The sequence below is a fragment of the Penicillium verhagenii genome, assembly GCF_028828195.1.
Source record: "Penicillium verhagenii strain IBT 33310 chromosome Unknown utg000002l_segment0_segment0, whole genome shotgun sequence".
Lineage (NCBI taxonomy): Eukaryota > Fungi > Ascomycota > Eurotiomycetes > Eurotiales > Aspergillaceae > Penicillium > Penicillium verhagenii.
Genome location: NW_026643166.1, coordinates 3,768,738 through 3,794,998, shown reverse-complemented (window position 1 = coordinate 3,794,998; position 26,261 = coordinate 3,768,738). Strand labels below are relative to the sequence as shown.

General features: G+C 47.3%; 10 protein-coding genes across 10 annotated transcripts; 6 read left to right on the top strand and 4 right to left on the bottom strand.

Moving 5' to 3' along the window:
* Positions 1-16: 16 nt before the first annotated feature.
* On the bottom strand, positions 17-1,699 carry N7466_001387 (uncharacterized protein; the record flags this gene model as incomplete). Its single annotated transcript, XM_057160785.1, has 1 exon — positions 17-1,699. The coding sequence occupies one exon, from the start codon at positions 1,697-1,699 to the stop codon at positions 17-19; it is 1,683 nt and encodes a 560-aa protein (XP_057027033.1).
* An 807-nt stretch (positions 1,700-2,506) lies between these two features.
* On the top strand, positions 2,507-3,423 carry N7466_001386 (ADP-ribosylation factor family protein; the record flags this gene model as incomplete). The annotated part of the gene is made up of 2 exons (XM_057160784.1): positions 2,507-2,555; positions 2,708-3,423. The coding sequence occupies 2 exons, from the start codon at positions 2,507-2,509 to the stop codon at positions 3,421-3,423; spliced, it is 765 nt and encodes a 254-aa protein (XP_057027032.1).
* A 505-nt stretch (positions 3,424-3,928) lies between these two features.
* Positions 3,929-5,645, bottom strand: N7466_001385 (phosphatidylinositol N-acetylglucosaminyltransferase subunit A/GPI3; the record flags this gene model as incomplete). The annotated part of the gene is made up of 5 exons (XM_057160783.1): positions 3,929-4,922; positions 4,973-5,361; positions 5,418-5,452; positions 5,512-5,543; positions 5,629-5,645. The coding sequence occupies 5 exons, from the start codon at positions 5,643-5,645 to the stop codon at positions 3,929-3,931; spliced, it is 1,467 nt and encodes a 488-aa protein (XP_057027031.1).
* A 289-nt stretch (positions 5,646-5,934) lies between these two features.
* N7466_001384 (putative ATP-dependent RNA helicase DBP6) lies at positions 5,935-8,400 on the top strand (the record flags this gene model as incomplete). The annotated part of the gene is made up of 1 exon (XM_057160782.1): positions 5,935-8,400. One exon carries the CDS (start codon positions 5,935-5,937, stop codon positions 8,398-8,400), a length of 2,466 nt encoding a protein of 821 aa, XP_057027030.1.
* Positions 8,401-9,013: 613 nt separating this feature from the next.
* On the top strand, positions 9,014-10,904 carry N7466_001383 (low-affinity glucose transporter HXT3; the record flags this gene model as incomplete). The annotated part of the gene is made up of 5 exons (XM_057160781.1): positions 9,014-9,077; positions 9,131-9,400; positions 9,464-10,430; positions 10,482-10,681; positions 10,747-10,904. 5 exons carry the CDS (start codon positions 9,014-9,016, stop codon positions 10,902-10,904), a joined length of 1,659 nt encoding a protein of 552 aa, XP_057027029.1.
* A 556-nt stretch (positions 10,905-11,460) lies between these two features.
* Positions 11,461-14,444, top strand: N7466_001382 (uncharacterized protein; the record flags this gene model as incomplete). Its single annotated transcript, XM_057160780.1, has 7 exons — positions 11,461-11,647; positions 11,728-12,447; positions 12,533-12,797; positions 12,870-13,050; positions 13,317-13,366; positions 13,449-13,507; positions 13,795-14,444. 7 exons carry the CDS (start codon positions 11,461-11,463, stop codon positions 14,442-14,444), a joined length of 2,112 nt encoding a protein of 703 aa, XP_057027028.1.
* Positions 14,445-15,480: 1,036 nt separating this feature from the next.
* xlnD (beta-xylosidase XylA) lies at positions 15,481-17,856 on the top strand (the record flags this gene model as incomplete). Its single annotated transcript, XM_057160779.1, has 1 exon — positions 15,481-17,856. The coding sequence occupies one exon, from the start codon at positions 15,481-15,483 to the stop codon at positions 17,854-17,856; it is 2,376 nt and encodes a 791-aa protein (XP_057027027.1).
* A 484-nt stretch (positions 17,857-18,340) lies between these two features.
* N7466_001380 (glycoside hydrolase family 76 protein) lies at positions 18,341-20,058 on the bottom strand (the record flags this gene model as incomplete). Its single annotated transcript, XM_057160778.1, has 4 exons — positions 18,341-18,937; positions 18,999-19,621; positions 19,778-19,858; positions 19,974-20,058. 4 exons carry the CDS (start codon positions 20,056-20,058, stop codon positions 18,341-18,343), a joined length of 1,386 nt encoding a protein of 461 aa, XP_057027026.1.
* Positions 20,059-20,875: 817 nt separating this feature from the next.
* On the top strand, positions 20,876-24,658 carry N7466_001379 (putative C6 transcription factor; the record flags this gene model as incomplete). The annotated part of the gene is made up of 9 exons (XM_057160777.1): positions 20,876-20,962; positions 21,102-21,649; positions 21,713-21,752; positions 21,816-22,836; positions 22,896-23,086; positions 23,269-23,339; positions 23,390-23,479; positions 23,537-23,563; positions 23,626-24,658. 9 exons carry the CDS (start codon positions 20,876-20,878, stop codon positions 24,656-24,658), a joined length of 3,108 nt encoding a protein of 1,035 aa, XP_057027025.1.
* A 446-nt stretch (positions 24,659-25,104) lies between these two features.
* On the bottom strand, positions 25,105-25,876 carry N7466_001378 (translationally-controlled tumor protein; the record flags this gene model as incomplete). The annotated part of the gene is made up of 4 exons (XM_057160776.1): positions 25,105-25,189; positions 25,241-25,400; positions 25,460-25,742; positions 25,862-25,876. 4 exons carry the CDS (start codon positions 25,874-25,876, stop codon positions 25,105-25,107), a joined length of 543 nt encoding a protein of 180 aa, XP_057027024.1.
* Positions 25,877-26,261: the final 385 nt, after the last annotated feature.

The following is a 26,261-nucleotide window of genomic DNA, read 5'->3' as shown; positions in this document are numbered from 1 at the left end:
ATACTCACACCTCATCTTATCGTATCAGATCTTTCCACATACGCGAAACCGTCCTCCACCAACTTGAAGATGAAATTACCCCGGCCGTTGATACTTTGCTCAAGGTATCATCTCGGGTTACCACGGCCATGTCGTTGGGGAAGATGTCATGGCCGTCCATCCCGTTCATCACGGGGAGTGATGAAGACTGGGGTCGGGTCGACACTCTGCTGCTACACATACTGCGTGTCTCCCGCTCACTCTCTCGTTCTCCGATGAGGTGTCCTGCGGTATAAACGCAGCCCCCGTACGCAAATCGCACCAGCGAGTCACCAGTTAAGCTTCCAATGATATACACCCCCGGGGCAACTTCCAAGTCTTCGGCTGCCTTGGCACGGAGAGTCTGTGCTGAAACAATAGTGTCGTCTGAACGGTCAGCTCCAAGTACTTCGGAGCGAAGCTCGCTATCTAGATAACCCAAGGTACCACGCCGCCCAGCGGCATACACGAGACCCCGCACGGGTCTCGAAAATGTGGACCCATCAGCTCGGCGAAATGTGACTTGCGCCAGTCCATCTTCTATCTCGACAGAGGTGATGTCCACATTGGCAACCCCCTCGTAGATGTCCTCCCAGCTGCGGCTTTCTATAAATGCGGTCGATGTGCCGCGACGGTACTTGGGTCGCTGGTTGGTGGCCCCGGCCAGAGCCGCTTTCTTCATTAGTCGATAAACACTGGCATATTCCGGGTAGGCATGTTGATGACAGCCACGGAGGGGTGATGGCCGGTCCTCAGGGGCCCATTTGAAGACATGGATGATCTTTTGATCTGGCGCGGCAGAGATGATTGCATCGGCAGCAGAGAAGCCGGAGCCAATGACAAGAAGCGGGACGGGTGGGGTTATTTGAGTTTGGAGAAGAGGCTGAAGGGCAGGGACTGGCGGTAGAATCTCGGTAAAGATACCGCTTGCAAGTACTAACCGCTTGCAGTGTAGATTATGCGATTTCACGTAGAAGCCGTTGGGAGTGCGGGTGATGTTACTCAAATCCTCCCCACATCGAAAGACCTGGTCGATGTGGACCGCAGCTGGGTAAAGACGAAAGTAATCGGCAATCTCGCGCCTCGTCGGTCGGGTGAAAGGCGGCAGATCTTGACCTGTTCGCTGTTTGTGATGCTCGGCAAACGAGTAGCCAGGTAGTGACAGCATGGCGGCATAACTCAAGGTCTGGATGTCCCAGCTTGCCCCGCGGGGATGTTCGGTCCATTGGCCTCCGGACTCGGAGGGCTTGCCAAAGACAAGATGTGAGACAGCCTTTTCAGGTATATAGCGCCACTCAACATTGGAAATGTTACCTGACTCTTCGATATCGAGGCTGGGTCGGACCAAGGTATCCAAGAGAACGTTCACGGGCAAGGCCTGGGTGGAATAGGACAGGCGAGAGGCGGCAAAATGGGCCGTCAAGACGTCGACGTTGACATTCAAGAGGTTGGGGGCATGTTTCAACTTGGCGTCCAGTAATGGATCTGGATGTGGGGGGTCGGACGAGTAGAATGGGATATAACCGTGAAGCATATACGAGAGGATCATGGCCGACGGCCCATTGCCTATTGAGAGATTGCCCCAAGTCTTAGCATTGAACCCATTGAAAATTAATTTTTTTAAATGGAGGGAGGTGTTGTAAAAGGGATCTGTACCGACGATGATCGTATCTGTTTCCATTGTAGAGGGATTGATCCCACGAGCATTCTGGGTTGGGTGAAATGAGGAATCCAACTCCTCATCTGAGGACATGAGAGCGAACCAGGAACAAGGCCATGGGAGGAATGCGGCGCATAATGCGGAGAAGAGGGAAAAAAGTTTAAATGCAATTCATATTCAATTTTTTTTTCTCTCTCTCTCTCTCTCTCTCTGGGACGATTCCACGGTCAAGTCCAATGTAGATATGTAATCAAGCTGACAAAAGAAAAAGCCATGTGGGGACAAGAAGAGCGGAAGAGCGGGAATTGGTTGGAAAAGTTGAAAAAGAGAATGGATATGAAGTGTGAAGGACCTACTAGAGTAGTACTAGGGGTAATAAAACAATACGGATCACAGATAGTACGGATCAAATACGAAGTCAACGCAATCATCACGTCAAAGAACATGGGTCCACGGGTATGACCTTGTATTTACATCTTTACATATAAAGACAGTACTCTGTTGGTTTTCTAGAAACATTTAAAACATCAAAGCATTAAAATATCAAAGCATTCAAGCATTGAAACATTGGAAACATTGGAAATCTTAAAACACATTCAATTCTCTCCCAAATCTGAATTCTGCCCTAAGCCCTAGTTACCTAATATGGATTGGGGGGGCTGGAAAGGCGGGATGAGCAAATCAAGCAGTTTAAGATTAGAGAGAGATGGAGAGAGAAAGAGAGAGAGAGAGACAGCCGAAGCCTCGTTATCATTCCCATGACATGCTTCATCCATTCCCGTGGACTCATACAAGTTGATCGCGTTAGCTTGACAAAGCTCCGCGATCATGTATCATCTGGCTAAGTCGGTATATCTTTATGCGACTAGCAAAGAGGGTAAGCCCAGATTTCCTTCCCCGGGAAACTTCCCCGAATTCCCCCAAGACGTGAATCTACTAGGAATCAATACCGAGGAATCAATATTTTCATATATATTTTTTCTTTTTCTTTCTTTTTTTTTCGCTCACGCATTGGAAATTTTTCTTTAGAATATTCTGTCCTATTACTAGGCTTGGACAATGCCGGAAAAACAACCCTGTTGACACAAATCAAATCCCTCTATCAACCCCGAGCAGATGGCGCTCCTGCGCCAAACCCCAGCAAGACCGTCCCTACCGTCGGTCAGAATGTCACCACCATCTCCTTACCCGAAATGAATCTCAAGATCTGGGACGTTGGGGGTCAAATCTCCATGCGGGGTCTGTGGCAGAGCTATTACTCTAGCTGCCACGCCATCATCTTCGTGGTCGACAGTGCCGACGTAGGCCAAGACTCCGACATCACAAGGCTTCCCTCCGCTTCCGCACGACGGCCCAGCTCCGTATCAGGCCCGACCCGTGCTAGTACAAGTACTAGCGATCTTTTCTCCGAGCAGAACGTCGGCACCAACGCTGGAGGAAGTGAATTTGGACGTCTGGACGAGTGTCGTCAGGTGCTCGAATCCGTCCTGCAGAGTGCCGATGTGGCGGGAGTCCCCATACTGGTACTGGCCAACAAACAAGATCGTGAGGATTGTGTCGAGGTGGTCCGCATCAAGGAAGGTTTTGTCCGCAAGGTCTTTGAAGGCGACACGGGCACCGGGGTTCGAGACAGCCGCGTACTGCCGGTCAGCGCGCTACTAGGGTCCGGGGTGCAAGCAGCTGTGGAGTGGGTACAGAGCCGTGTCAAATGGAATAAAGAGGGTCGACCGCCAGTGATGCGCTAATTACTACTGACTGGACCGAGGAGCGTAACACATGCATTCGTGGATATGCATCCTGGCGTTTAATTCCTAATTTCTTTCTAATTTTACCATCATTTCGTTTTTTTTTTGAACAGCTAATAAAGTGGACTCAATTTGGACCCTAACAGATCGGAGTATCACATCAATTCATTCATATTGTCTAATCAATATGTACTAAGTACTAGGATGTACTTAGTATATAGGTGCCAGTACAATTGACGGATTTATATCTGTTTAGCTACGTACCTAAACAGACCTCCCGAGCATCAGCCAGCAAGGCAGACGATGTCACGATAACAACCTGGAAGCGATATGCACATGGAATTCAACCAAGATAGGTGAATCTGCAGGTGGATTACAATTATGCAATGATGCATGTATAAGTAGTAGTTACTAGTATGTACAATTCGTATCTCGTATCAATCGGTAGGTTGAAATGGCCCGAAGAGAGTTGCCCAAAGAAAATTCCCAGGAAGACTTGGAAATCTCATCCATGTCTCCGGGCCGTAGTAGATGGACGGGCCTTTCCTTCTGGTTGCTTCCTCGGCCAACTTCTGGCAATATCGATATTTGCCCGAGGAAACCACATCTCCAGGAAAACATAGATCAGAAAATCAATCACAACACAGAGACAAAACAGTTTGCCTGCCCAGACACCGCAGCCGTAATATCGTTTAAGTCGATCAATGAGGGCAAAGCTGCGTACTCGGTCACCGCTAGCTTCCCACCCTTGGCCTGGATAGTAGCCATAAAATTCCTCAGGGCTGATATCACCCGTGATGCCTTCGTAAACTCGTTCGGTACGTTCGGCAACATCCCGCCATGAATACATCATCTTCACTTGATCGTGAAATCGGTCCGTTCTTACTTTGTTCGATCGCAGAGCAGTGATTGCTTTGCTGGTTGCAACCACCAAATCGTCCTCCTCGGGTTTGGCAAAAGTGGTCATATGTTGGGGAAGAACCTCGGGGATACCTCCCACTCGGGTGCAAACGACGTACAACCCACAACTTGCGGCTTCAACAATGACTGTTCCGAACGCCTCCGTCAAGCTTGGGTGGAGGTAAATGTGTCCTCGAACCATGACATCTCTCACTTCCTCATGTCGCACCGAGCCAAGCATCTCAACCTTATCCTGTAGGACATTCCGCTCCAGCATTTGCTCCAGATCGATAGCTTTAGGTCCCGAGCCAGCAATGATAAACCGGGTGTTTGGATTCAAGGCCAAGATCCGTGGGATCGCAGCGATCAAGAGATCCGTACCCTTATTGTAAAAAAGACGAGAAATCACAACGATTGTGATTGTGTCATTGGGTCCGATTGGCGTTGGTGACGGTTGTGGGTCCGCTGGAGATAGTGGCATTTGATCCGGCCCACGAGAGGTAGATGAGAGGGGACAGAAGTTTTCTGCGACGACAGCATTGGGAATTACGGAAACCATTAGGGGATCTAACGAGGCTCGGAGCACGGTGTTCTCCTTACTAAGACATGTTAGTTCTGGGCCATTCCCATCTCTCCACAAACAACTTACCAAGTATGGCTGACGCAGATTGCATGATCAACATCACTTAATGTAAATTTGAGAAGTTTGTTTGTCAGGATTGAGGCAGCGTCGGCGAATCCAAAGAGAGAGTGATCGGTAAAGACAGTGCGAAGGCCCATGGTACGCGCATGGAGGATAGCTTCGCCACAGAAGCTACTAAGACTCGCATGACCATGAACGATTTCAATTTGTTCCCGAATGACAATATTTCGGAATATGGGGAAAAAAGAAAATACGGTTGGGAAGGTGGTTTCGCGGTAGATGACGAAGAAAGGAACGTGGTAGATCTTGAGTCCATTGGTAAGGTATCGGACCCCAGTTCGGCCCTTGTATGCATGAGTGATGATAATGACTTTGTGTCCGCGATCGATCAGTTTCTAAGAAGATGTTAGAGCATGACTAGATGGAGGGAACGTTGGTCTGTATAGCTTACAGAGGACAACTGGTAGATGTGACTCTCGATCCCCCCTGGATGCAGTTAGCAACAGAAGCACAACGTAGACTACATTTCAATGATGAAAGCATACCTGACTGGGGGAAGAAGAAGTCACTGACCATACTATGATTCGACGTTCCATATTAGCCTTTGTATGGTTTCCTCTCGCGCGCGCGTGCGAGAAAGATATAAGGTCAATAGGACTCACGCAATATTATATGGCATGATGGCGGTGGTTCTCGGGCAAGTTGTTCCGAATGAATGAAATTGATGAGATCAGTGTCCTATCCATGGCGAGTAAATCATTCCATTGTCAAGAACAACAAGCCCAATTAATTCCCAACTCTCCTTAGTACTTGTAATCGAACTTGAGAGTGCTGCGCTCCGCATATATGACGGCGGTGAATTACAGGCGGTGGGTACCATGTCCGTTCTGCCGGCACAAAAAAAACGTCAACGAAATTGGAATTTGCTCCGCACCCAAAGCCTTTGAGGAATGCAAGCGCACTGAAAAATGGCCGGATCCAAAGCGCCCGAGTTGTCCACCAAGATGATCACAACTCCCAATTCAGCCAAGCCTGCCAAACGGAAGCGTGACTTGGATGCACCTCGAACACAAACCCCAACCCCAACAAAGAAGCCCAAGAAGCGTAGTAGTCTTCCCGCTTCATCAGCCACAGACGATGGCAGCAGCACCAAGAAACGCAAGCGAGTCAAAGATGCGCTTCAGGGTGAAAATACCCCGAAACCGAGCGCACAAGAAAGTTCTGTCTCGCCAGACAGCAGCAAAAAAGCTACTGCAGACCCGGACCTCCTCAGCACTAAGGAAAGAAAGAAATCAAAAGAGAGCAAGGGAAAAATCTCTAAGGAGCGCGACACAACTTCTGATGAACCTTCAGCTGTGACAGCAAAGTCCCCCGATTTCCAGGAGATGGGTGTCTCTTCGGATAATATGGACGAGGAGAAATCATCCAAAGCCAAGCACGCAGGAATTTATTCCAAGTTTGAACGGACAAAAGCAGTTGCCAGCAAAATGACGAAGAAGCATAAACCCGAAGAAGTGGAAGCAGCCGAGAATGCCATTGAACCGGTGATTGCACAAGGCCTAGAACCCCTACCTCAGCCCGAAAATCCGCCCGAGCTAGAGGTAGTCCCGACTTATTCTTCTTTGCCAGCCTGGCTAGCGGAACCTGTGCGAACATCAGCAAATGAGCGATCTAAGTTTTCCGAACTAGGCATCAAACCCGATCTCTTGCGCATTCTCGACCAGCACAATTACAAGGAGGCATTCGCTGTCCAGTCTACAGTCATTCCTCTTCTCCTGGATGGAAGCAAGAATCACCCCGGTGATTTGTGCATTTCGGCCGCCACTGGATCCGGAAAAACGCTCTCCTACGTACTTCCGCTTGTCACCTCTTTGAAACCCAGACCCGCATCAAGACTTAGAGGACTTATTGTGGTCCCTACGAGAGAACTTGTCAAACAGGCTCGCGAAGCTTGCGAACTTTGCGCCTCTGGATCACGTCTTCATATCGGAAGCGCAGTCGGCAATGTAGCTATCAAAGAGGAACAAAAGCTTCTTATGAGAGTAGACCATGTGCACAACCCTTCAACTGTTGCGCAGCGCCAAAAGACCGGCCTGCAAGGCAATGACTGGATGAACTTCAGCCTTGAGGATTGTGTGACCGAGGCCGTTGAGTCCACCGGATTTCTTCCAGGTTATATCCAGCGGTCAGAGCCCAACGTTGATATTCTTATCTGTACGCCCGGTCGTTTGGTGGATCATATTCGCTACACGAAAGGCTTCTCCCTCAAGCACCTTGAGTGGCTAGTGATTGATGAAGCTGATCGGTTGCTAAATGAGAGCTTTCAAGAATGGGTGGATGTGGTCATGAGATCTTTGGACGCACGTCAAGTCCCTGAAACTTTTGGGCCTGGCGGTAAACTATTGTCTGACCTTGGTCTTTCAATTGAAACCAAGCCTCCCAGGAAGGTTGTATTGAGTGCCACCATGACCCGCGATATCTCGAAATTAAACTCTTTGCGTCTGACCAACCCGAAGATGGTTATCATTGGTGCTGAGAATACAATGGATTCCGAGGATCCATATGCTGCCAACACCGATGCCCATTTCACTTTGCCTCCTACCTTGCATGAGCGCATGGTTGCTGTCGGAGATGAAGGCCAAAAGCCATTGTATCTCCTGCGTTTGCTCCTTTCACATATCAAAATTGGTGTGGACACCTCTGTGTCTGATACCTCCGACGATAGCTCTAGTTCTGATGACACAAGCTCAGATGAGTCTTCTGATGATGATTCCGATAATGACACATCTTCTGGCTCAGACTCTGATTCCGATTCCGATTCCGATTCCGATTCCAGCTCTGGTTCATCGAGCGATTCTGAGGATTCCGAGGATTCTATCTCTGATTCTGTTGATCTTGTCCCCGATTCCAAGGTTTCACCTACAACTGTTTTGATCTTCACCAAGTCTTCTGAATCCGCATCGCGACTGTCTCGTCTCATCTCCCTTTTCCACCCTTCGCTTGCCAGCCGCATGGGAACAATTATCAAGTCAAGCAATTCTGCCGCATCCCGCAAAACCCTGACAGCCTTTCGACAAGGCCGTATCTCCGTCATTGTGGCCACAGATCGAGCCTCGCGCGGATTAGATCTGTCTTCTTTGACGCATGTTGTGAACTATGACGTTCCTACCAGTGTTACCACCTATGTCCATCGTGTTGGAAGAACCGCCCGTGCTGGCCGAGAGGGATATGCATGGACTCTTGTCGCTCACCGTGAGGGGCGATGGTTCGCCAACGAAATCTCGACCAACACCGACGGCCGTATCACGCGTAAGGCTTCAATCGACCGAGTCCAAGTCAAGCTTGATACGCTGAAGTCTCTTGAAGCCAATTATGCTGCAGCACTCGACGAGCTTGAGAAGCAAGTCAAATCACGACCGTCGAGCAAGAAGTAAAGTCTTCTTAGCATGTGTATTATTTACATGATTTTCTGTATGCATAGCGTTTGTATCTTACTGTAATATACAAGATTGAATGATCTCGCTCAAGCCTCAGAAGTACTAGCATATGCAGCAATATCTTATAACGATCTCGTCGACTGATATGTGCATGGGTAGTGTATGCACATTGATGTGTGGACCTCGCAAGTCTCGGCCAATGCTGCATGTATTCATGGGGAGGCTAGATTTTTGATCTCGGTAGATATTGATCGAATATCTACCCGAAAATTGGAACATTGGATAAAAGAGGGGGTGAAAGAGCCCTCAAGTAAGTCCGATACTCTATTTCCTTTCAGGGTACCCTGGAAAATTACAACACTAAAGTAGGTACCTGAGTCCATCCCCAGACCCTCCAGTCCTCACAATGGAGAAGTGGAGACAACTCTGGGGAAGGTCATCTTGGAATCCGGGGCTTTGAAGATGAGTCGGAGAAACTCCGAACAACCAGCAGAAGACGAGTAATAAGATTGAAAAATCCCATGACCCTTAAAGCTTGCTGGCTTCTACTTCTAATGAAACATTAAGGCTTTCTCCCCACATCTTGGCAATTTGGCATATAACACTTGAAATGGAGAAGCAAACCACCACACAGGGAGGCAATTACATCCCCCATGATCAGTCAATCTTCCGATGTTTGTATACCCATCGAAATACCATTGTATGAACTTCTACTAATCGAACGAAGATTTGAAAGCGGAACCCCAATACGCACGTTACATACCTGGTGGATTCTCCCCGTCAAGATGCATGAGCCTTCAGGGAAAGGCTATGACCTATGCCATCTTCCTTTTTTCCGGCTGTGCTATTCTATTTTTCGGATACGACACGGCGGTTATGAGCCAGGTGAATGATAACAATGACTATTTGCAAATGATGGGCATCGCGGGGGGGAATGGACGTGACGCCGCAGCTGTAGGTGGCCTTGTCTCTCTCTGGTTTGGAGGGTTTGCTCTCGGTATGTACTACCTCCAAGGTTAGGCTTTGCCTAGTAATTTCTACCTAACTGAAATTGTTTGAGGCGCTTTGATTGTTGGATATATTGCCGATTCGATAGGCCGGTTGAAAACGATTCAAATAGGATGTCTCTGGGGTATTCTGGGTGCTGCATTGCTAGCCACGGCACAAGACATGTCTTGGTTCGCCTTTGCAAGAGTCATTAGTGGGATTGGATGTGGCCATCTTAACACAATCGTTCCCGTGTGGACTTCGGAGTTGGCCGATCCTCATTTACGGGGTGCATTTGTCGCTGTTCAGTTTACATTGGCCATGGTTGGGTCTAGGGTGGCATACTGGATGGAGTTTGGATGTACTAAAACGCAGTCACTGTCATTCTCATGGCGCTTTCCTCTTGGTTTCCAGATTGTTTTCCTCATTTTTATTCTTCTTGCCGCCCCATTTTATCCGGAGTCACCACGACACTTGGCTAAAATTGGTGATCTTGAAGGAGCACGGTCAGTTCTAGAGAAATGTCGAGTGGAAGCTGATGAGCAACAAATCGAGACTGAGATGCAAGAGATTATCTCCGCAATCCGTGCCGAGGCAACATCCACTTCACACAGCTTTTACAGCATGCTGTTCACAAAGGACAAAAAGCACACCCGTCGCCGGGTGATCATTGGAGCGGGTGTGCAGGTCATGCAAAAATTGACGGGGATAGATTTTATTGCGGTCTATGCACCCGACATTTTCTCGTTATCTGGATTCAAAGGTGACAAGCCCGCCCTGTTAGCCGGCGGAAACTGGTTTGGGTATATTGTGAGCCTGGCTCTCTCAATCTTTCTGTGTGACCGAGTTGGTCGGCGCAAGCTGATGCTAATCGGCTGTTTATTGATGGGGATCGTGTTGATTATCGGTGGTGTGCTTTCGCATGAGACTATATCTCATACCGACAACGACCCAGTGCTGGCAAACAAGTTTGGCTCAGGAGTCGCTGCTATTCTATACATCTACACTTTTATTTACGGCAGTACTTGGCTTACTACGTGGTAAGAGCTCCGGGTTTTCCTTCCTCTTGATGTGTTGCTGACTTTACCAAGTTGGGTCTATCCAACAGAAGTCTTTCCACTGGCTAGCCGAAGTAAAGGCGCCGCGTTAGCCACCTTCGCATTCTCCATCGCTGGGGGGACGATTAACATCATTATCCTGTACCTCATCGATGCGATCAGCTTTTGGGTATTTATTCTCTTTGCATTGATCAACCTTGCTTTGCTAGTACCCATATATCTCTTCTATGTCGGTGAGTACTGAATGAATGACTTCATCACGTCACATTTTGAATTGAAACTAAACAATCCTCCCAAGAAACCGCCAATCGGCACCTGGAGCAGTTGGATATCCTTTTCTCTAGCGACAGCTGTCTTTCATGGAGAGCAGAGAGACACTTTACCCAGAAAATGACCAAGCAAAGAGGGACCTTCGGTGAAGACCAGGAGAAAGGCTCTTTAGAGCATGTGGAATGAAAGTTTTAGCACAAACACCTATACTAGGTATTAGGCACAAGATGCGATTTTTGATTGGATCTTGTCACATATCCAGGACCTTAAATGATCAGGTAGAATCTTACATATAGATGTAGCCTGAATTTTCATGTGCATATACAACAGCATCACCTGATTCTCGGTGCGCTATATTGCCCTTGGAAGCTACTATATCGCGCCTCTCGGTTCATTTCTCCCCCATCGATTATCTTACCTTCAAACTTACCTTCAAACCATGATAGATTATTATTCCTGCTTTCCCTCTATCCGGACTGCTGTTCTCAACTGATTGTTTCACGTCGACACTACCTTGTCAAGCTGGAATAGCTTCGGCGAAAAGGCCGACATCTCCGCCCGCCGATCAGATAGCCAACGTTACAGAATCATTTGCCGCTACCTCCGTATCTGCGGGGAAATGGCACCGTTACTACCAGGCAGCGCCCGATGACATTTTCAAAGGCTGTTATATTGACATTCAACACCACATAATTGATTGCCAATCGACACTCGTGGACCTGTGGACAGCATTGTCGCCACGATGTGGAAACTGAACGGACTCTACATATTTCTTGCTTGTGCAACCTCTTGCCATTCAGCATTTTTCAAGCCTCAGAATGACTTCCAAGAATTATCTGGACTGAACGTCACTTTCCCAATTGATTTACCATTCAACAACCGGGCCTTTGGTCTCAGTCCAGGCGATGCCGATTTCGATGGTGCTTCAAGTGAGTGGAACTCCTAACCTTGGAACTATCGCACACGAACAAAGGATTTCGGGAGCACTCCGATTAATTGAACTTTTTAGACTCATATCCTGCAACACAAATACCCCCAGAGCGTTTTTCGTACGGCGGCTTCAACTACCAATTCGCGAATTATAATGCCACCGGAGGCTATGACAATGTTCTCACTCAGGGACAGGAAATAAAGGTACCGCAATCAAAATATTTCAGCTATCAGATGCTTGCCGCATCGGAATCTGGCATGGCTTCTGGCAAAGTGCTTGCCAAGTATGCAGATGGTAGCACAACAAGCGGATCACTGCTAGTCCCGGCTTGGTGGAGCTGGCCATATCCTGAAGGTGGTGATTTGATCTTCACTTGCTATCTTACCGAAAATGGTACCAACTGGAATCGCAGCAATATCTTCCAGACAACTAACTGGTTGGACTCGTCCAAAGAGCTTGTCTCATTGACCTTTCCCAATGCCTCAACTGGATCATCCACAAGCCCTGGTGGAGCGGCTATTAGCACCAAGCTGCACATATTTGCTTTATCTATGCTGCCATTATCCAGCGATACTGCTGGAATGGTTCAGTTGGAAACTCAATACGCGCGCTCAACCAAGAAATGGATCGAAGGTACTGACAAAGTTCAAATTGTGGAGGTACTTGTAAACAACGTCGGGTCTTCCGCGGCGTTGAGAAATAATAATGTCCGAGTGAGAGTTGAATCGCCCGGTTTAGAGACCGTAAACGAAGGTATAGTCAATCGCTTGGGACCTGGAGATCAAGCAATTGTTGAAGGTACGTATTGAGAATTTTACTTTGATCAATGTCTACACAGTCTTCCGATCAAGCTCAAGTGGACGGAGATAACTAACATTAGCAGTGGGCGTTCGAAATCGCCATGAGGTGAATGTAGGAGATTCTGGCCCTGCTCATATTGTGATACAAGGTCAAAATGTGATGTCTACCAGGTATGCATTCCAGGCAACATATGGGATTGGCCTTTATGAGGCTACCTATGAGTCAGTGTATACTCATGAATCTCCAAACTGGTACAACAATGCCAAATATGGCATTTTCATCCACTGGGGCATTTATTCTGTGCCGGGATGGGGTAACTCAGGAACGAAAGAAGATTATGCAGAATGGTATGTCACCATATATCGAATTTTCGGCCTTCCAAGTTGATCCTCAAGTGCTTACATATATGTATACTTCAGGTACTGGTGGTGGCTGAATGAAGGTCCAAGTGGTTCTGTAGGCGTTTATAACTACCACCTGGACAAATACGGACCAAACGTCGTGTACGATGATTTCGTCCAAAATTTCACCGCCAGTGAATGGGATCCTAAGGGATGGGTTGATTTATTTGCTGATGCAGGTGCAAATTACATCATACAGGTATCTGCCCATTCGAACCTTGAGCGAACCTTCAGTATTATATAGGTATCTTGCTAATGCCTATTTTCATGAAAATCAAACAGGTAACCAAACATCATGAAGGTTTCGATCTGTTCGATGTTCCAGAAAATGTGACGAAGAGAACCTCTGTGGCGATGACTCCCCACCGCAATTTGTTACAGGTATGAATACTTCTGGATAGAGGCTTCAATATTGAATTCAATTATCTCGACAAAAGAGATCTAACTCAAAAACTAAATGGGCAGGAATTATTTGATGCAGCCAAAAAATACCAGCCTCATCTACATCGTGCAACGTATGTGGTTGCGGTCTAATGCCTATTTGGATATCTCGTTCTTGTTCACTGCTAATGAGCCATCCTCTAAAAGATACTATAGCCTCCCCGAGTGGTTTAATCCAGACTACAAGGAGTATGGGTTCGGTGATTGGCCCGGAGGTAGGAGTCAGAGTAACGAAATTATTACCTTTGGATAAAGACTAACTAAGGGAAATCGGACTAATTAGGCAATGCTACCAATCCATTCACAAACCATACTCTACCATACACAGGCTGGGTCCCAGTCAATGATTACATTACAGATAAGATGCTGCCTGAAATGAATATTCTGGCTGATATGGGAACCGAGATAATGTGGTGCGACATTGGAGGCAAGTCCTCGACCGCGTCAGTTTCTTTTCTCTCTCCGCCACTAACAAGGTGTTGAACAGGACCCAATCGAACAGCTGAGTGGGCATCAGAATGGTTTAATAAGGCAGCAACCGAAAATCGTCAAGTCGTTATGAACGCCCGATGTGGACTTCCAGGAGACTTTGACACGCCAGAATATGCAACCTACTCTGCCGTTCAAAGACGAAAGTGGGAGAGTAACCTTGGAATGGACCCATACAGCTACGGATACAATCGTGCTACTCCACTTGCAAGTTACATGAACGCCAGTACTATCGTGACCAGCCTGGTTGATATCGTGAGCAAGAATGGCAATTTCTTACTTGATGTCGGGCCAACGGCCAATGGAACCATATTGGATATTGAGCAACTGCACCTTCGACAAGCTGGTAAATGGATCAAGACCCATGAAGAGGCAATCTTCAATACGACATATTGGTTTGTTACACCCGAAGAGGGCGACGTAAGATTCACTATCTCTCAAGAGGCATTTTATATCCATACGATTACAAAGCCCAACAACACTCTTTCGTTATCCAGTCCAGTTCCGTGGGTAGAGGGGGATCAAGTCACGGTGGTTGGTGGCAACATGCATGGTACAGTGGTCCCGAGTCATAAATCAAGCGATGGGTCTCTTGTGATTTCTGTGAGCAAGGAAGTAGCGGCAGCTGATCAATATGCTTGGGTATTTAAGATTCCATATTGAGAATTGACAGTCTCCAGGGTTAGGACCTCCACTCCCGCTTGGGGCTCGGGAAATGAATAAGTACATTTGAATTATATTTGACCTTATGGATTCAAATATTGTTTAGTGCATATGGTACTCACCTGGTGCCTATTTCTATACTCTAATTGCTTCCAATCAAAGGCTCTCGATCCCTCAAGTGCTTAGAACCAGCCCTGGAGATTCCATGATTTGTGGTAGTCTTATCTCGACCGAAAAAAAAAGAAAAAAAAAAGGAAAAAAAGGTTTAAAAAAAGGAAAAGAAGAAGAACAGAAGAACAGAAGCTTTAATTTCCTGAATAAACGAATTTCGATCATAGTTATTTTAGAGCACTTGAAGGTCACATACTCTGCACGGTATTTAGGCTTATCTAGGCAAGGCTTGGTACGTAAGCGGTGTGGTGAATCTTCTGCATATATGCATAATGGCCTGAGGTTGACAAGTGAGATCGGTCTTCTACCCGACTCTCTTAGAACTCGGAACATCTCTTAGCCTATCAATTTACTTGCTTCGCTTCTCTACCGCATGGCTTCATTCCACCTATTACGATCTTCTCACACTTGCGAAAGCGCCTGCATTGATGGGTTATCCCCAGATTACGATTAACGTCACTCGGCATAACACTTTGAACTCAGGCTAAATCAATAAGGTGTTTGAATTTCCCTGCAATGTAAGAAGTTCCCATGGCAAATAACTACTAGTAACGACTCCACTACTATTAATGAGCAATCAAGTCACCCTGTCCCTGAATTTACCTTGATTAGTCCGCTTGATTTGTCTTTCTCATTAACACTTCAGGCTAAATAGGTCTGACCTTGCATTTCATTCTACAGTGTTGGGGGTTCCCCGCATACGATCGACTGCGGAATTGCCCTGTTGAGCAAGTTGTGGAGACAACGTTTATACCCATGGCCCTTTACAACATTTGAATAGCCGAAGTGCAGCCGACCCTCCTCTCTGGGTATAAATACCTGGAACTAAACAAGGGATGATGCTCAATAAGTCAAAACATCTCCAATGCCGGTATCATTAGCCATATTGGCGGCTTTGCTGCCACTAGCTCTTGCCCAAGCTAATACATCCTATATCGATTATTCCACTGAACCTCAACCAAGTCTCGATGCATGGACACTCGCGACAATAAATTTAGGATTTCCAGACTGTGAAAATGGGCCCCTCAGCAAAACCCTTGTGTGCGACACGACGCAGTCCGCTCATGACCGAGCACAAACTCTCATCTCCTTCCTGACATTGGAAGAGTTGGTGAACTCTACCGGAAACAATATCCCCGCAATCCCTCGCCTCGGATTGCCCCCATACCAAGTCTGGAGTGAAGCTCTCCACGGGTTAGATCGTGCCAACTTCACTGATTCTGGCGAATACCATTACGCCACCTCTTTCCCCTCGCCCATCCTAACTGCAGCGGCATTGAACAAAACCCTCGTCAATCAAGTTGCATCCATTATCAGTACTCAAGGTCGAGCCTTTAACAACGTCGGTCGATATGGTCTCGACGCCTATGCGCCTAATATAAATGCCTTCCGTCACCCTGTCTGGGGCCGTGGACAGGAGACACCAGGCGAGGATGCCTACTGTCTATGCGGGACATATGCATATGAATATATCACTGGGATGCAAGGAGGTGTGGATCCAGAACATCTCAAGATCGTCGCCACCGCGAAGCATTTTGCCGGGTATGATATTGAGAACTGGCACAATCATTCTCGCCTGGGGAACGATTTGAATATCACCCAGCAAGATCTGGCCGAATATTTCATGCCTCAATTTCTTACAGCTGTTCGAGACGCCAGAGTCCACAGTGTCATGTCCTCATACAACTCTGTCAATGGTGTGCCGAGCTCGGCCAATTCATTCTTCCTCCAAACCATTCTCCGGGATAGCTGGGGCTTTGTGGATGATGGATATGTTTCATCCGATTGTGATGCTGTCTACAATGTTTGGAACCCGCATGAGTATGCGCATAACATCACGGCGGCCTCGGCAGATTCGATGAGAGCCGGCACTGATATTGATTGTGGCACCTCTTATCAATATTATCTCAACGAATCATTCGTACAAGGAGAGATTTCCCGAAGTGAGATTGAGCGTGGTGTGATCAGACTTTACTCAAACCTCGTCCGTTTGGGCTACTTCGACGGCAATAGTAGCATGTATCGTGATCTTCGCTGGTCTGATGTTTCTACCACAGATTCATGGAACATCTCATACGAAGCTGCAGTGGAGGGTATTGTTCTCCTCAAGAATGATGAGACTCTGCCTTTGTCCAAGAATATCAAAAGCATTGCTCTTATTGGTCCATGGGCAAACGCCACAACCCAACTTCAAGGAAATTACTACGGCAAGGCTCCTTATCTGATCAGTCCTCTAGACGCTTTTAAAGCATCAGATCTGACTGTCAACTATGCCCTGGGCACGAACATTACTTCACAGTCGACTGAGGATTTCGCTGCTGCAATTTCCGCAGCCAAGAAGTCAGATGCTATCATCTTCGCTGGTGGTATTGACAACACAATTGAAGCCGAGGGACTGGACAGAGAAAACATCACTTGGCCAGGCAACCAGCTTGAGTTGATCAAGGAGCTTAGCGGTGTTGGAAAACCCCTTATTGTTCTACAAATGGGTGGAGGCCAGGTAGACAGTTCCTCTTTGAAGGAGAACAAGGGCGTCAATTCGCTTATATGGGGAGGTTACCCTGGTCAATCTGGTGGACAGGCTCTCTTGGATATCATCAAGGGTACACGCGCCCCTGCTGGGCGACTGACTACCACCCAGTATCCAGCAGAGTATGCTTTACAGTTCTCTGCAGTTGATATGAACCTACGTCCCAGTGGAGACAATCCTGGCCAGACGTATATGTGGTACACCGGCAAGCCTGTTTATGAGTTTGGACACGGACTGTTCTATACTACCTTCAAAACATCGCTCGCTTCTTCCAAGACAGTCACCAACGGGCCTTCTTTTGATATTGTGGACCTTTTATCACGATCGCATGTCGGCTATAACACAGCGGAACAAGTTCCCTTCCTCAACTTCACCACTAGTGTCACCAACACTGGCAGTGTGGTCTCCGATTACACAGCTATGGCCTTTTTGAACACTACTGCCGGTCCACAACCTGCACCTAATAAGTGGCTTGTTGGGTTTGATCGTCTAGGATCGATCAAGCCACGCACAAGTCAGTCACTCGTCATACCTATCTCGCTAGACAACGTGGCCCGCACAGATTCGCTTGGAAACCGCATTGTTTATCCTGGGCAATATGAGCTAGCCTTGAATAACGAAAGATCTGCGGTCTTGTCATTTAGCTTGACTGGAGAGGAGGCCACCATTTTCAAATGGCCATTAGATGAGCAGCAAATACCCGCCGCCTGATCTAAAGCTGGAGGTTTGGAAATTGACACGAATAGCTGCTATTCAATAATCAATTGATGGATACATAGTAATTGATCTTGAAATTTTCGAGTTATACTCTCAATCTCACTCAAGCTTTTTCCTTTCAAATGTTCAAAGTTATGGGGGAATTATTTGATTGATCAATTGATTGATTTTTAGGTAGTATATGTGTAGCGTACAGCAGCTAATTGACATCATGTTCAAATGTTGGAGATTTACACAAAAGTCTGAGAGGCTACACCAATGTTGGACTTGAGTCATGTGCATGCAATATTGAACATTTGAATCAAACATTTATTGTGTCTCGGAGTAATATATGTGCATTGAATCAATATGTATGTACATAATGATAGCTGATGTGAACTCTCAAGTGCTGTGACATCTGGAGATATCATGTGTAGTATGTAGCACTTGAGGTATTCGTTTGAACGGATGTTCTCAGGCCAGCACTACCTCCTAGGACCTAAGTTATCATCGTATAGACAGCGGCCAGTACCAGACAAATCACCATTGCCGTCGCTATTGAAGCTCCTGCAATATCACCCGTAGTTATTTTGGAGTAATATATTTCGGTGTCTGTCTCATCTGAGCCAGTCCCTGCGGCACTATTGCCCTTACTCGTTCCGCCTGTGGTAGATGTGACTGGCGCACTGACATTAGCTGCGAGGAGTCCCTGAAGAACCTCAAGCACACCCATTTGTTGACCAACGCCAGTGGTTCCATCGTAGCTACCACTTGACCAGCGAAAGCCACAGTATGTACCTGTACTTCCTCCTTGGCACTGAGCAACCGCAGCTTGTGCAGTAGCTCGCAGTTTTGTCATTATGGTGTCGTATGTGTAAGGCGCAAGTTGAGTGACATCAGCCATCCATCGAGCGAGGTATGCTTTGAAGGACAATTGATCTGTGTCACAGATACCTTTGAGCTCGCATGGAGGCTCGTACATTACATTCATACTGCTTTCATTTGTCGAGAAAAGAAAATCAGTTTTGGATAGTAGCGCATTCAGTCGAGTTTTCCACGTGGAGGATAAAGATGAGTTGGTTGAAAGTGAAGAGGTCTCATAATGACAAGGTTTAGTTAGTAGGATCGAAATTATCGAGCAAGAAAAGGAATCTCACATAATTGTACATCACGGAGGTGCCATGAAGATAAATTCCAGCAGTATATGACCAACGAGTTCTATCATAGGAGGTACAGTTGCTGACATCCGTCGTTCCATCATATACCTGGTAGTCGGGGGTGATCAGCCCAACATCCTTGGCCCAGTTCCAAGACTTGGTGGCCCATTCGGCGTAAGTATCATTTCCTGTATATCGAGCCAAACGTGCTGCAATGTCAAAGAAACAGCCATTTGCAATTGTATTCTTGTAATCATATCCAGCATTCCAGGTATATATTTGCCAACGCAAACCTCCGGAACAGCTCGATGTATCCCAGCGGCTTGCCTGCTCGTTGAAGACAGCTTGAACCATCGAAAGCCAGCTCGGTGACGAGGAACTTGGGTTTGGAAAGTTTCGCTCCGCGGCCATCATCGCACTGAGGGCCCAGAAACACTGGTCGTCATTACCCTCGGTATATGTCTGGTTACTCGGCATAAAATCCCCCTTGTCACCAGCTTGATGCTCCATTGCCTCCAGAGTAATGTTGTTATAGGTTTTATCCCCAGTAAATATCGAGTAGTTGATGAGAGATCCAAAAAATGCACCTGCTTCCCACCAATAGTATGGTGAAGGTAAATTACCTGCCTAAAAGGTTAGTCAATGGTCTTTGAATGTATTCAAACATTGACCCTGCGTGTGCAACTTTATACATTTCATATGATACATACCTACCTATCTAGGTACATATGTATCAATCGCTATGCTGTGTATCCATGCATACAATATGGACTACATACCTGGAACGTCGCCACTTCTGTTTCCTGAATAGAAACTCACAAGGTCATATGCAATCGTGCTTGCGGCGGATCGAATCGAGTCTACGTGATATTCCAGTCAATTTAAGGGACTCAAGAACTGTGTATGAATCCAGGATCTTTTTGGAAGTCCGGTTAATTCGTGAGGTCTCTAAGATCTCTGGATTGATACACTCACCTTGACTATCAATATCAAGGGGTATACCAGTAGTGGCAGCTCCAACTGCAAAGAAAAGTCCGAGTCCTATCAAAAGCAATGCCATATTTGGGAACCAGTGCTTGGAAGCAAGAAATCCCGCCAAAATTGGATATAGAGTCTCCCGACAAAGACGGAATGAATATCTCAATCTTGTTCAACGAGACCAAACAAGGGGTGGTGAAGGAAAATATATCAGGAGAGAGGAGGAAAGATAATTCAAACCAAAGGCGTAAACTTCGGAAGTCTAAGGGAAATAAATCTCCCTTTCATATCCATTGTGTATCTTGGCGCCGAGGAGGCCAATCCCTCTTGCAGTTGCCAGTACTCGGTAAACCATTGGCATGGTCCATGTTCAAAGACAGATCTCCGAACGAGGACCAATAAGCTTAGGCAATAGACTGCCGAGACTTGGCTGATGAAGACCTCTCCTACAAACGCCAAGATGCTAAACCTTGGCGGCTGTGCTGGGAGATTTGTTGTGAATGGTTTCCTCTTGGCTGCGCTTGGCAGACGACCGGAGAGGACTAGGCGCCTAATAGTATAGCGCTCGTCCCACTAGACCGCGAATTATCAAAATACGGCTTATTATAAACAATACGAAATTGATGGTTCAACCGTCAGATATGGGAAAAGGGTTGTCCAGGTATAGGTTCAAATATTTGTTGAAATAGTATTTCAAGGGGCCACATGTGCTGCGCTGGAGTCCAGGCCCGCTGGGGGTCACGTTTTTTCCCTGGAAGCCAACTGGTCAGCATATTCTGATCAATGCCATTGGTTCCTTGAATAATACCCCCCGCTCCCCGCAATTCCGCCATCCGCATCAGAGTCATACGCATTCTCGTTCGTTTCATTTCGATCTGACAGCGTCGCCAGTGCTGACGATGGACTCTAGTCCCCCAAATTCAGCTCGGGGACCGTTGGCTGGTGGGAAACAGATAACCCGAAACAGAGTCAGCCTTTCATGTCACGTATGTCGCAAAAGGAAGGTTCGCTGTTCAAAGGTAAAAATGCCCCCCCCCCCCCCCCCCCCCAGCGACTCGTCACCGAGAGTCGCCACACCAACGCCCTTATCGTGGGATAGCTTTGACTAATTGCAAAATACTCCAGGTTCATCCAATCTGTGATAACTGCGCGAAAACCGGAGCGGAATGTGTTTACGATGTATCGTCGCAAAGACGCGACGAGGGACGCGATGGGGCCGGGCAAGGTAGTAGACATGGAGTGAAACGGAGGAGAGAGACACCGCAAACTTGGGAGGAAGATGTGGACGAGTTGCAAACAATCTATGGGCAAATGAGACAGGCCGAGGCATCTGCCGGCCAAAAGTCTGACCCGCGCGCTATTGAGTATCGGCTAGACAAGTTGATGTCCATGATCGCGCGATTGGGTGGCACCGCTCAAGCACTTGAAGCGGCCGAGAGACATGCAGCAGCCCCTAGCGCTGCAGTAGAATCGGCTCTTTTGGAGGAATTGCGACAAACTCATGCTCGAAATGGAAGGGCGACATCTTCACGGCCCTCGAGTCCACGTCGCACTGCTGCGGAGTCGAGCGGGGATGAATTTCCCATCCCATCAGGTCAAGCGACCGACCTAGTTGACCCAGTTGGAAGTCTGAATTTGGGGCACTTGAGCTTGGATGATGGTGGAAGGTCAAGGTCAGTGAAGATCCATGTAAATCACACGATCTCAAAATTCCAAGCTTGCTTACAAAGGATCAGGTATGTCGGGACAACATATTGGGCTTACATCTCCCATGAGGTATTTATGACCCTATCGCATTCTTATATACCGTACAGGCTGACCTAAATCCATCCCTATCAGATCAATGATTTAAACCAGTTGCTGAGAGACCAAAATCGATCCCATGACCTATCTCCATCCGCCAATCCCAATGAAGAGCACACTGATATCATGGACGACGGTCGCAGTGAGTGGAAAAAGTCATTTGGCAGCCCTATTTATTCAATTGCCTCTGAAGCTCGGCGGTCGTTTCAGCCATCTGTTCTTTTTCCATCCGGTGAATCTCCAACTGGCACTGAGAGGCTTGTGGAACCTGAGATGCTCAAACATGTTCCAACAAGACGTCAGAGTCAAATACTCTACAAGGGTTTCATGTCTGGTGTTCACGCAATCAGTCCAGTCATACATCCTCCCACTGTTTTGAAGCTTTATAATGCTTTTTGGAACTGGTATGACTACAGTAGCTACTCGGGAGAATCGTGCCCAAGTCCGTCATTTATTCCTCTTCTCTACGCCATCTGGTATGGCGGCTCTGTCACTATTTCAATTCGAACGATCAAAGCAGAGTTCAATGCAGCATCCCGGTTCTCACTGTCCTCCATGTATAACGAAGAAGTGACTCACTGGTTGGCAAAAATATCCTTTCCTCGAAGCCCCTCTCTCCAAGGGCTGTCAGCCTATCTTATCGTTCAAACTATTTTGTCCAAAGAGGAAGAGCCTCTCACAAGTAGTCTGTTTGTCAGTCTCGCAATGAGAGTGGCGCAGACCATGGGCCTACATCGGGACCCAGCAAAATTTGGCATTGAATCATGTGAAGCGGAGTATCGACGACGATTATGGTGGCACATTATGCATATGGATGGCGTTGTGGCGATGTCGAGTGGTCTTCCTCCTCTGGTTAGTGATGAGAATTATTGGGACGTACGCGAAACTAGCGAATTGAAGGACACCATGCTGGGTTCTCCAGAGGCAGAACGATATGAGCAACTAGTCGCGGCACAGCAGCGGCTCCCTGAAAACCCAGATGAGCCTTCTGTCTGCGGTGGACCATCAATGGTGAACGTATTTTATTTGACTGCGAGGGGGAAATACACAATGGCCCGTAAGTTTTGCATCGCAAAAAGAAGAGGCCAAGGGAGCATCACTGACCTCTGAAACAAGGTGCTGTTCGTCGAATATTGCGCATTCAACTGGGTACCAAACCTGTCACTCGAAGAGATATGGAAGAGCTCCGTGCAATTCTTCTCGACCTCCAGTTGAAGTTGAACTCAATTATCAAACGGATCCCCGAGGATAAATCAGAACAAACTCCAGGCTCAGCGGGCCGAGCTCTTTCTATGTCAAAGTCGCCTGTAGAGATGCAGTCAACAGAAACAGAGCTGCCAGGTGAAGGGCCCAATGGGTGTACTGAGCAATATCATTCCCCTGTTTTGGTCTCCTTTCATAAGTGGGCCAAAATCATCCTATCTCTATATATAGATAAGGCGAGTGATATGCATTCTCGGATAATGACTTTTAGGCTAATAAGTGATAGGCATTCTGTGTGGCGTATCAGCCCTTTTTGAAGAATGCCCGCAGTCGAATATGGCCTGCTGCTAGGCAGAGGTGAGCAGCCTACCGATCCGAGTGAAATATAACATATCTGATATTTATAGCGCACTTCGCCACTGCCATGGATTTATGGAAAAGTTCATTCAGCTGGCGACAGACCCAGACTTCCAACCGTTTCATTGGAGCTGGCCAGGGTGAGTAACTCCTATGACCATTAGCAATTTCAGCATCTAATACTAACCAATTTCAAGTAACCACCAACCTATGCACGCAACGATGTAGGCATTTTCTCCTTTGTTTATCATTTTCGCAGAATTTGAGTGATTCTAACCAATCACAGGATTATGCTCATTGATCTGTATGAGCGACCATACAGTCCAGAGGCTTCAAGATCTCGCGCCTTCATCGACCGAATTCTCGCACTCTCTGGACCTGATGGAGGTGTTGTTGGTGGTGAAGATGGCATCTCAACGCAACGACCGCTCAAAGACGGTGGTCGTGAAGCCTGGGACATGATTCGTCGTCTTCGTCAGAAGGCCTGGCAAAAGGCCGGGCTGAACCCCAAGATGCTTTGGACGGAACAGGATCAAATCCACGCCGGTATTGCCTCTCCAGCAGGAGAGCCCCATAATTCACGTAGCCCATACCATTTGGGAACATCACCAGCGCCCGTGTCTCCCGCAGCCTCGACAGGATATCAGGCTGTTGGGTCAGGTCGCCCACTTAACGACTTCAACAGGATGTTTTATAACATGACACGGTCTCAAATTCTTCCTAACCCTACGTCTTCCTCGGGGGCAGTCAGACCTAGCCCCCTGAGATATTCCGCTCATCCTCCTAGACAAGCGTCCCACCCCTCTTCCATTCCCTTACACAATACCACTCCAGCAGCTATCAATATGCCTTCTCCGGCCACATTGACATCACCGTCCGCCATGTCATCTTCTCCCGGTGCGACATCCTCGCTGGGGACGCCCCAATCCATCCACTCCTCTACTGCCTCTCAACCCCAAGTACCTGCGGCTCTTCAACCCCTCCCCGGCACCACCCACTCTTCAAATATGTCATTTATGGATCCTATTTCACCAAACCCACCCCCATTGGGAGTACCCACACCGCCATCAATGGTGGATCCGAACCTAAATTTCGATTGGGACCAATGGGATGCAGTCTTTGGACAGCATTTACCTGTGGCGGACGAGCTTATGGAACTAGACCCTGTCTCCGGATTGGAATTTGCGAATTTCGGGATCCCTCCTGCTGATGGTGGCATCAATGCCAATGGCATGTCTACAGAGACTTTTCCAACAGCCTGGGCGGACAATCCATCAGGCAATAGTGTTTCCTCCAGTGAGTGGACAGGATATCGTTGATCACAGGTAGTGGGTGGACTTGATATGAATAATGTCCGTAATATAATTAGCGAATAAGGCTGGGTTTCATTGATACAGATGTTAGGGAAACGGAAGGAATTGTATCTACAGCCTTTCAATCTTGCATATCAAGCGATTATTTAAATTTTGGCTACGTGAACGAAGACCTGGGTACTATATTGATAGGGGATCAATGTGGAAAAGAAGACATAACGGGTTATTGATTCGTGAGGCGTAAACTCTTGACGATCAAAGAGATCGGCCAATTATGATACGAAGATGCGACATGTAAAAGCCAGAACAGACAAAAGGCCCGGCTCGATGGGAGAGAATAAATGCCATCTCCACATCCAATCTAGACATGGATGCAGAGGGCTCGCGTTTCGTAACTTTTTAATTTCTTCAAGTCAAGTGCAATGCATTATCGCCAGCTATGGCCAAAGCGCTTAAACCTTCATCGAGGCAAAGCCGTGCTTGAAGACGGTGGCGTAGGGGGTGACACCATCCTCACGGAAATCAATCAGAACGTACCTGTATGGAGTCAGTAACTGTAGATTAATGGTTTAGACGGAGGCCACATACATAGAGTCGGGGTTCATGCTCTGGCCCATGAGGACATCGTAGTTGTCGTAGTTGGCAATGAGCTTCTTCATGGCCTTGGGGGCGTTGGCCTTGAACTCAGCAATCTCCTCGGCGGGAGTGCCAATCTCCTCAAGCTTCTTCATGAGTTTTCGGAGGTAGCCTAGAAAAGTCAACAAATTAGCCAAAATGCATGGGACATTGTGACTGGGAGAAACATACTCTTAATCCAGGCCTTGAAGTCATCCTTGGAGGGCTTGGCACCATCCTCAACCTTCAACCAGTTGAGACGGAACTGGTCCTCAATGTCGTGGACCATGATGAACTCTCCCTCGCCTTGCTCCTCGGCGGCATCCTCAGCGGAGGGGTTGGCACCGGCAAGCTCGAAGTCCTCGCCGACCTTCTTGGTGTACTTGCGGCAGTCGGTCTCCCAGAGGATGGGGCAGTCCGCAGCAACGTTGATGTCGTAGGTGTCCGAGAGCATCTCATCACCGGAGAAGAGGTCCTGAAGGATCGTCAGTTTGTCGATCATGTATAATGCAGTGGCTTGAAAAGATTCGAGGGGGGCTCGACCCCAAAAGGACTCGAAAGATATTTGAATGTAATGATATGGGGATCACATACAGTGTAGATAATCATGGTTGCGGTGTGGGAGAGTGATTAATGGTTTCACAAAGGGGAATTGAGTTGGAGTGGAGGGGGAAGAGGAAAACAAAAAAAAGGAGGGGAAGAAGTTTTTTTTTTTTTGAAGTGGCGCGCTCTGGTTGGTGGGGGAGTTTGCTCTGTTTGTCCTCAGATCACGGGGCTCTCAATAGCCTGAGGAGCCCAATGAAGGTAATGAAGGTAGATGAGATGGAAGATGATTACGATTCGGTAATTAATGGAATTTCAAAGGAACAACATGAGATAATCTATTAGGTTATTTAGAAGTGATAGGATATGTATACTACTAGTATTCGTACCTAATTTCACTCATGAGTACTACTAGTAGATTATACATACATAGTTGCCGGTACTAAATCAA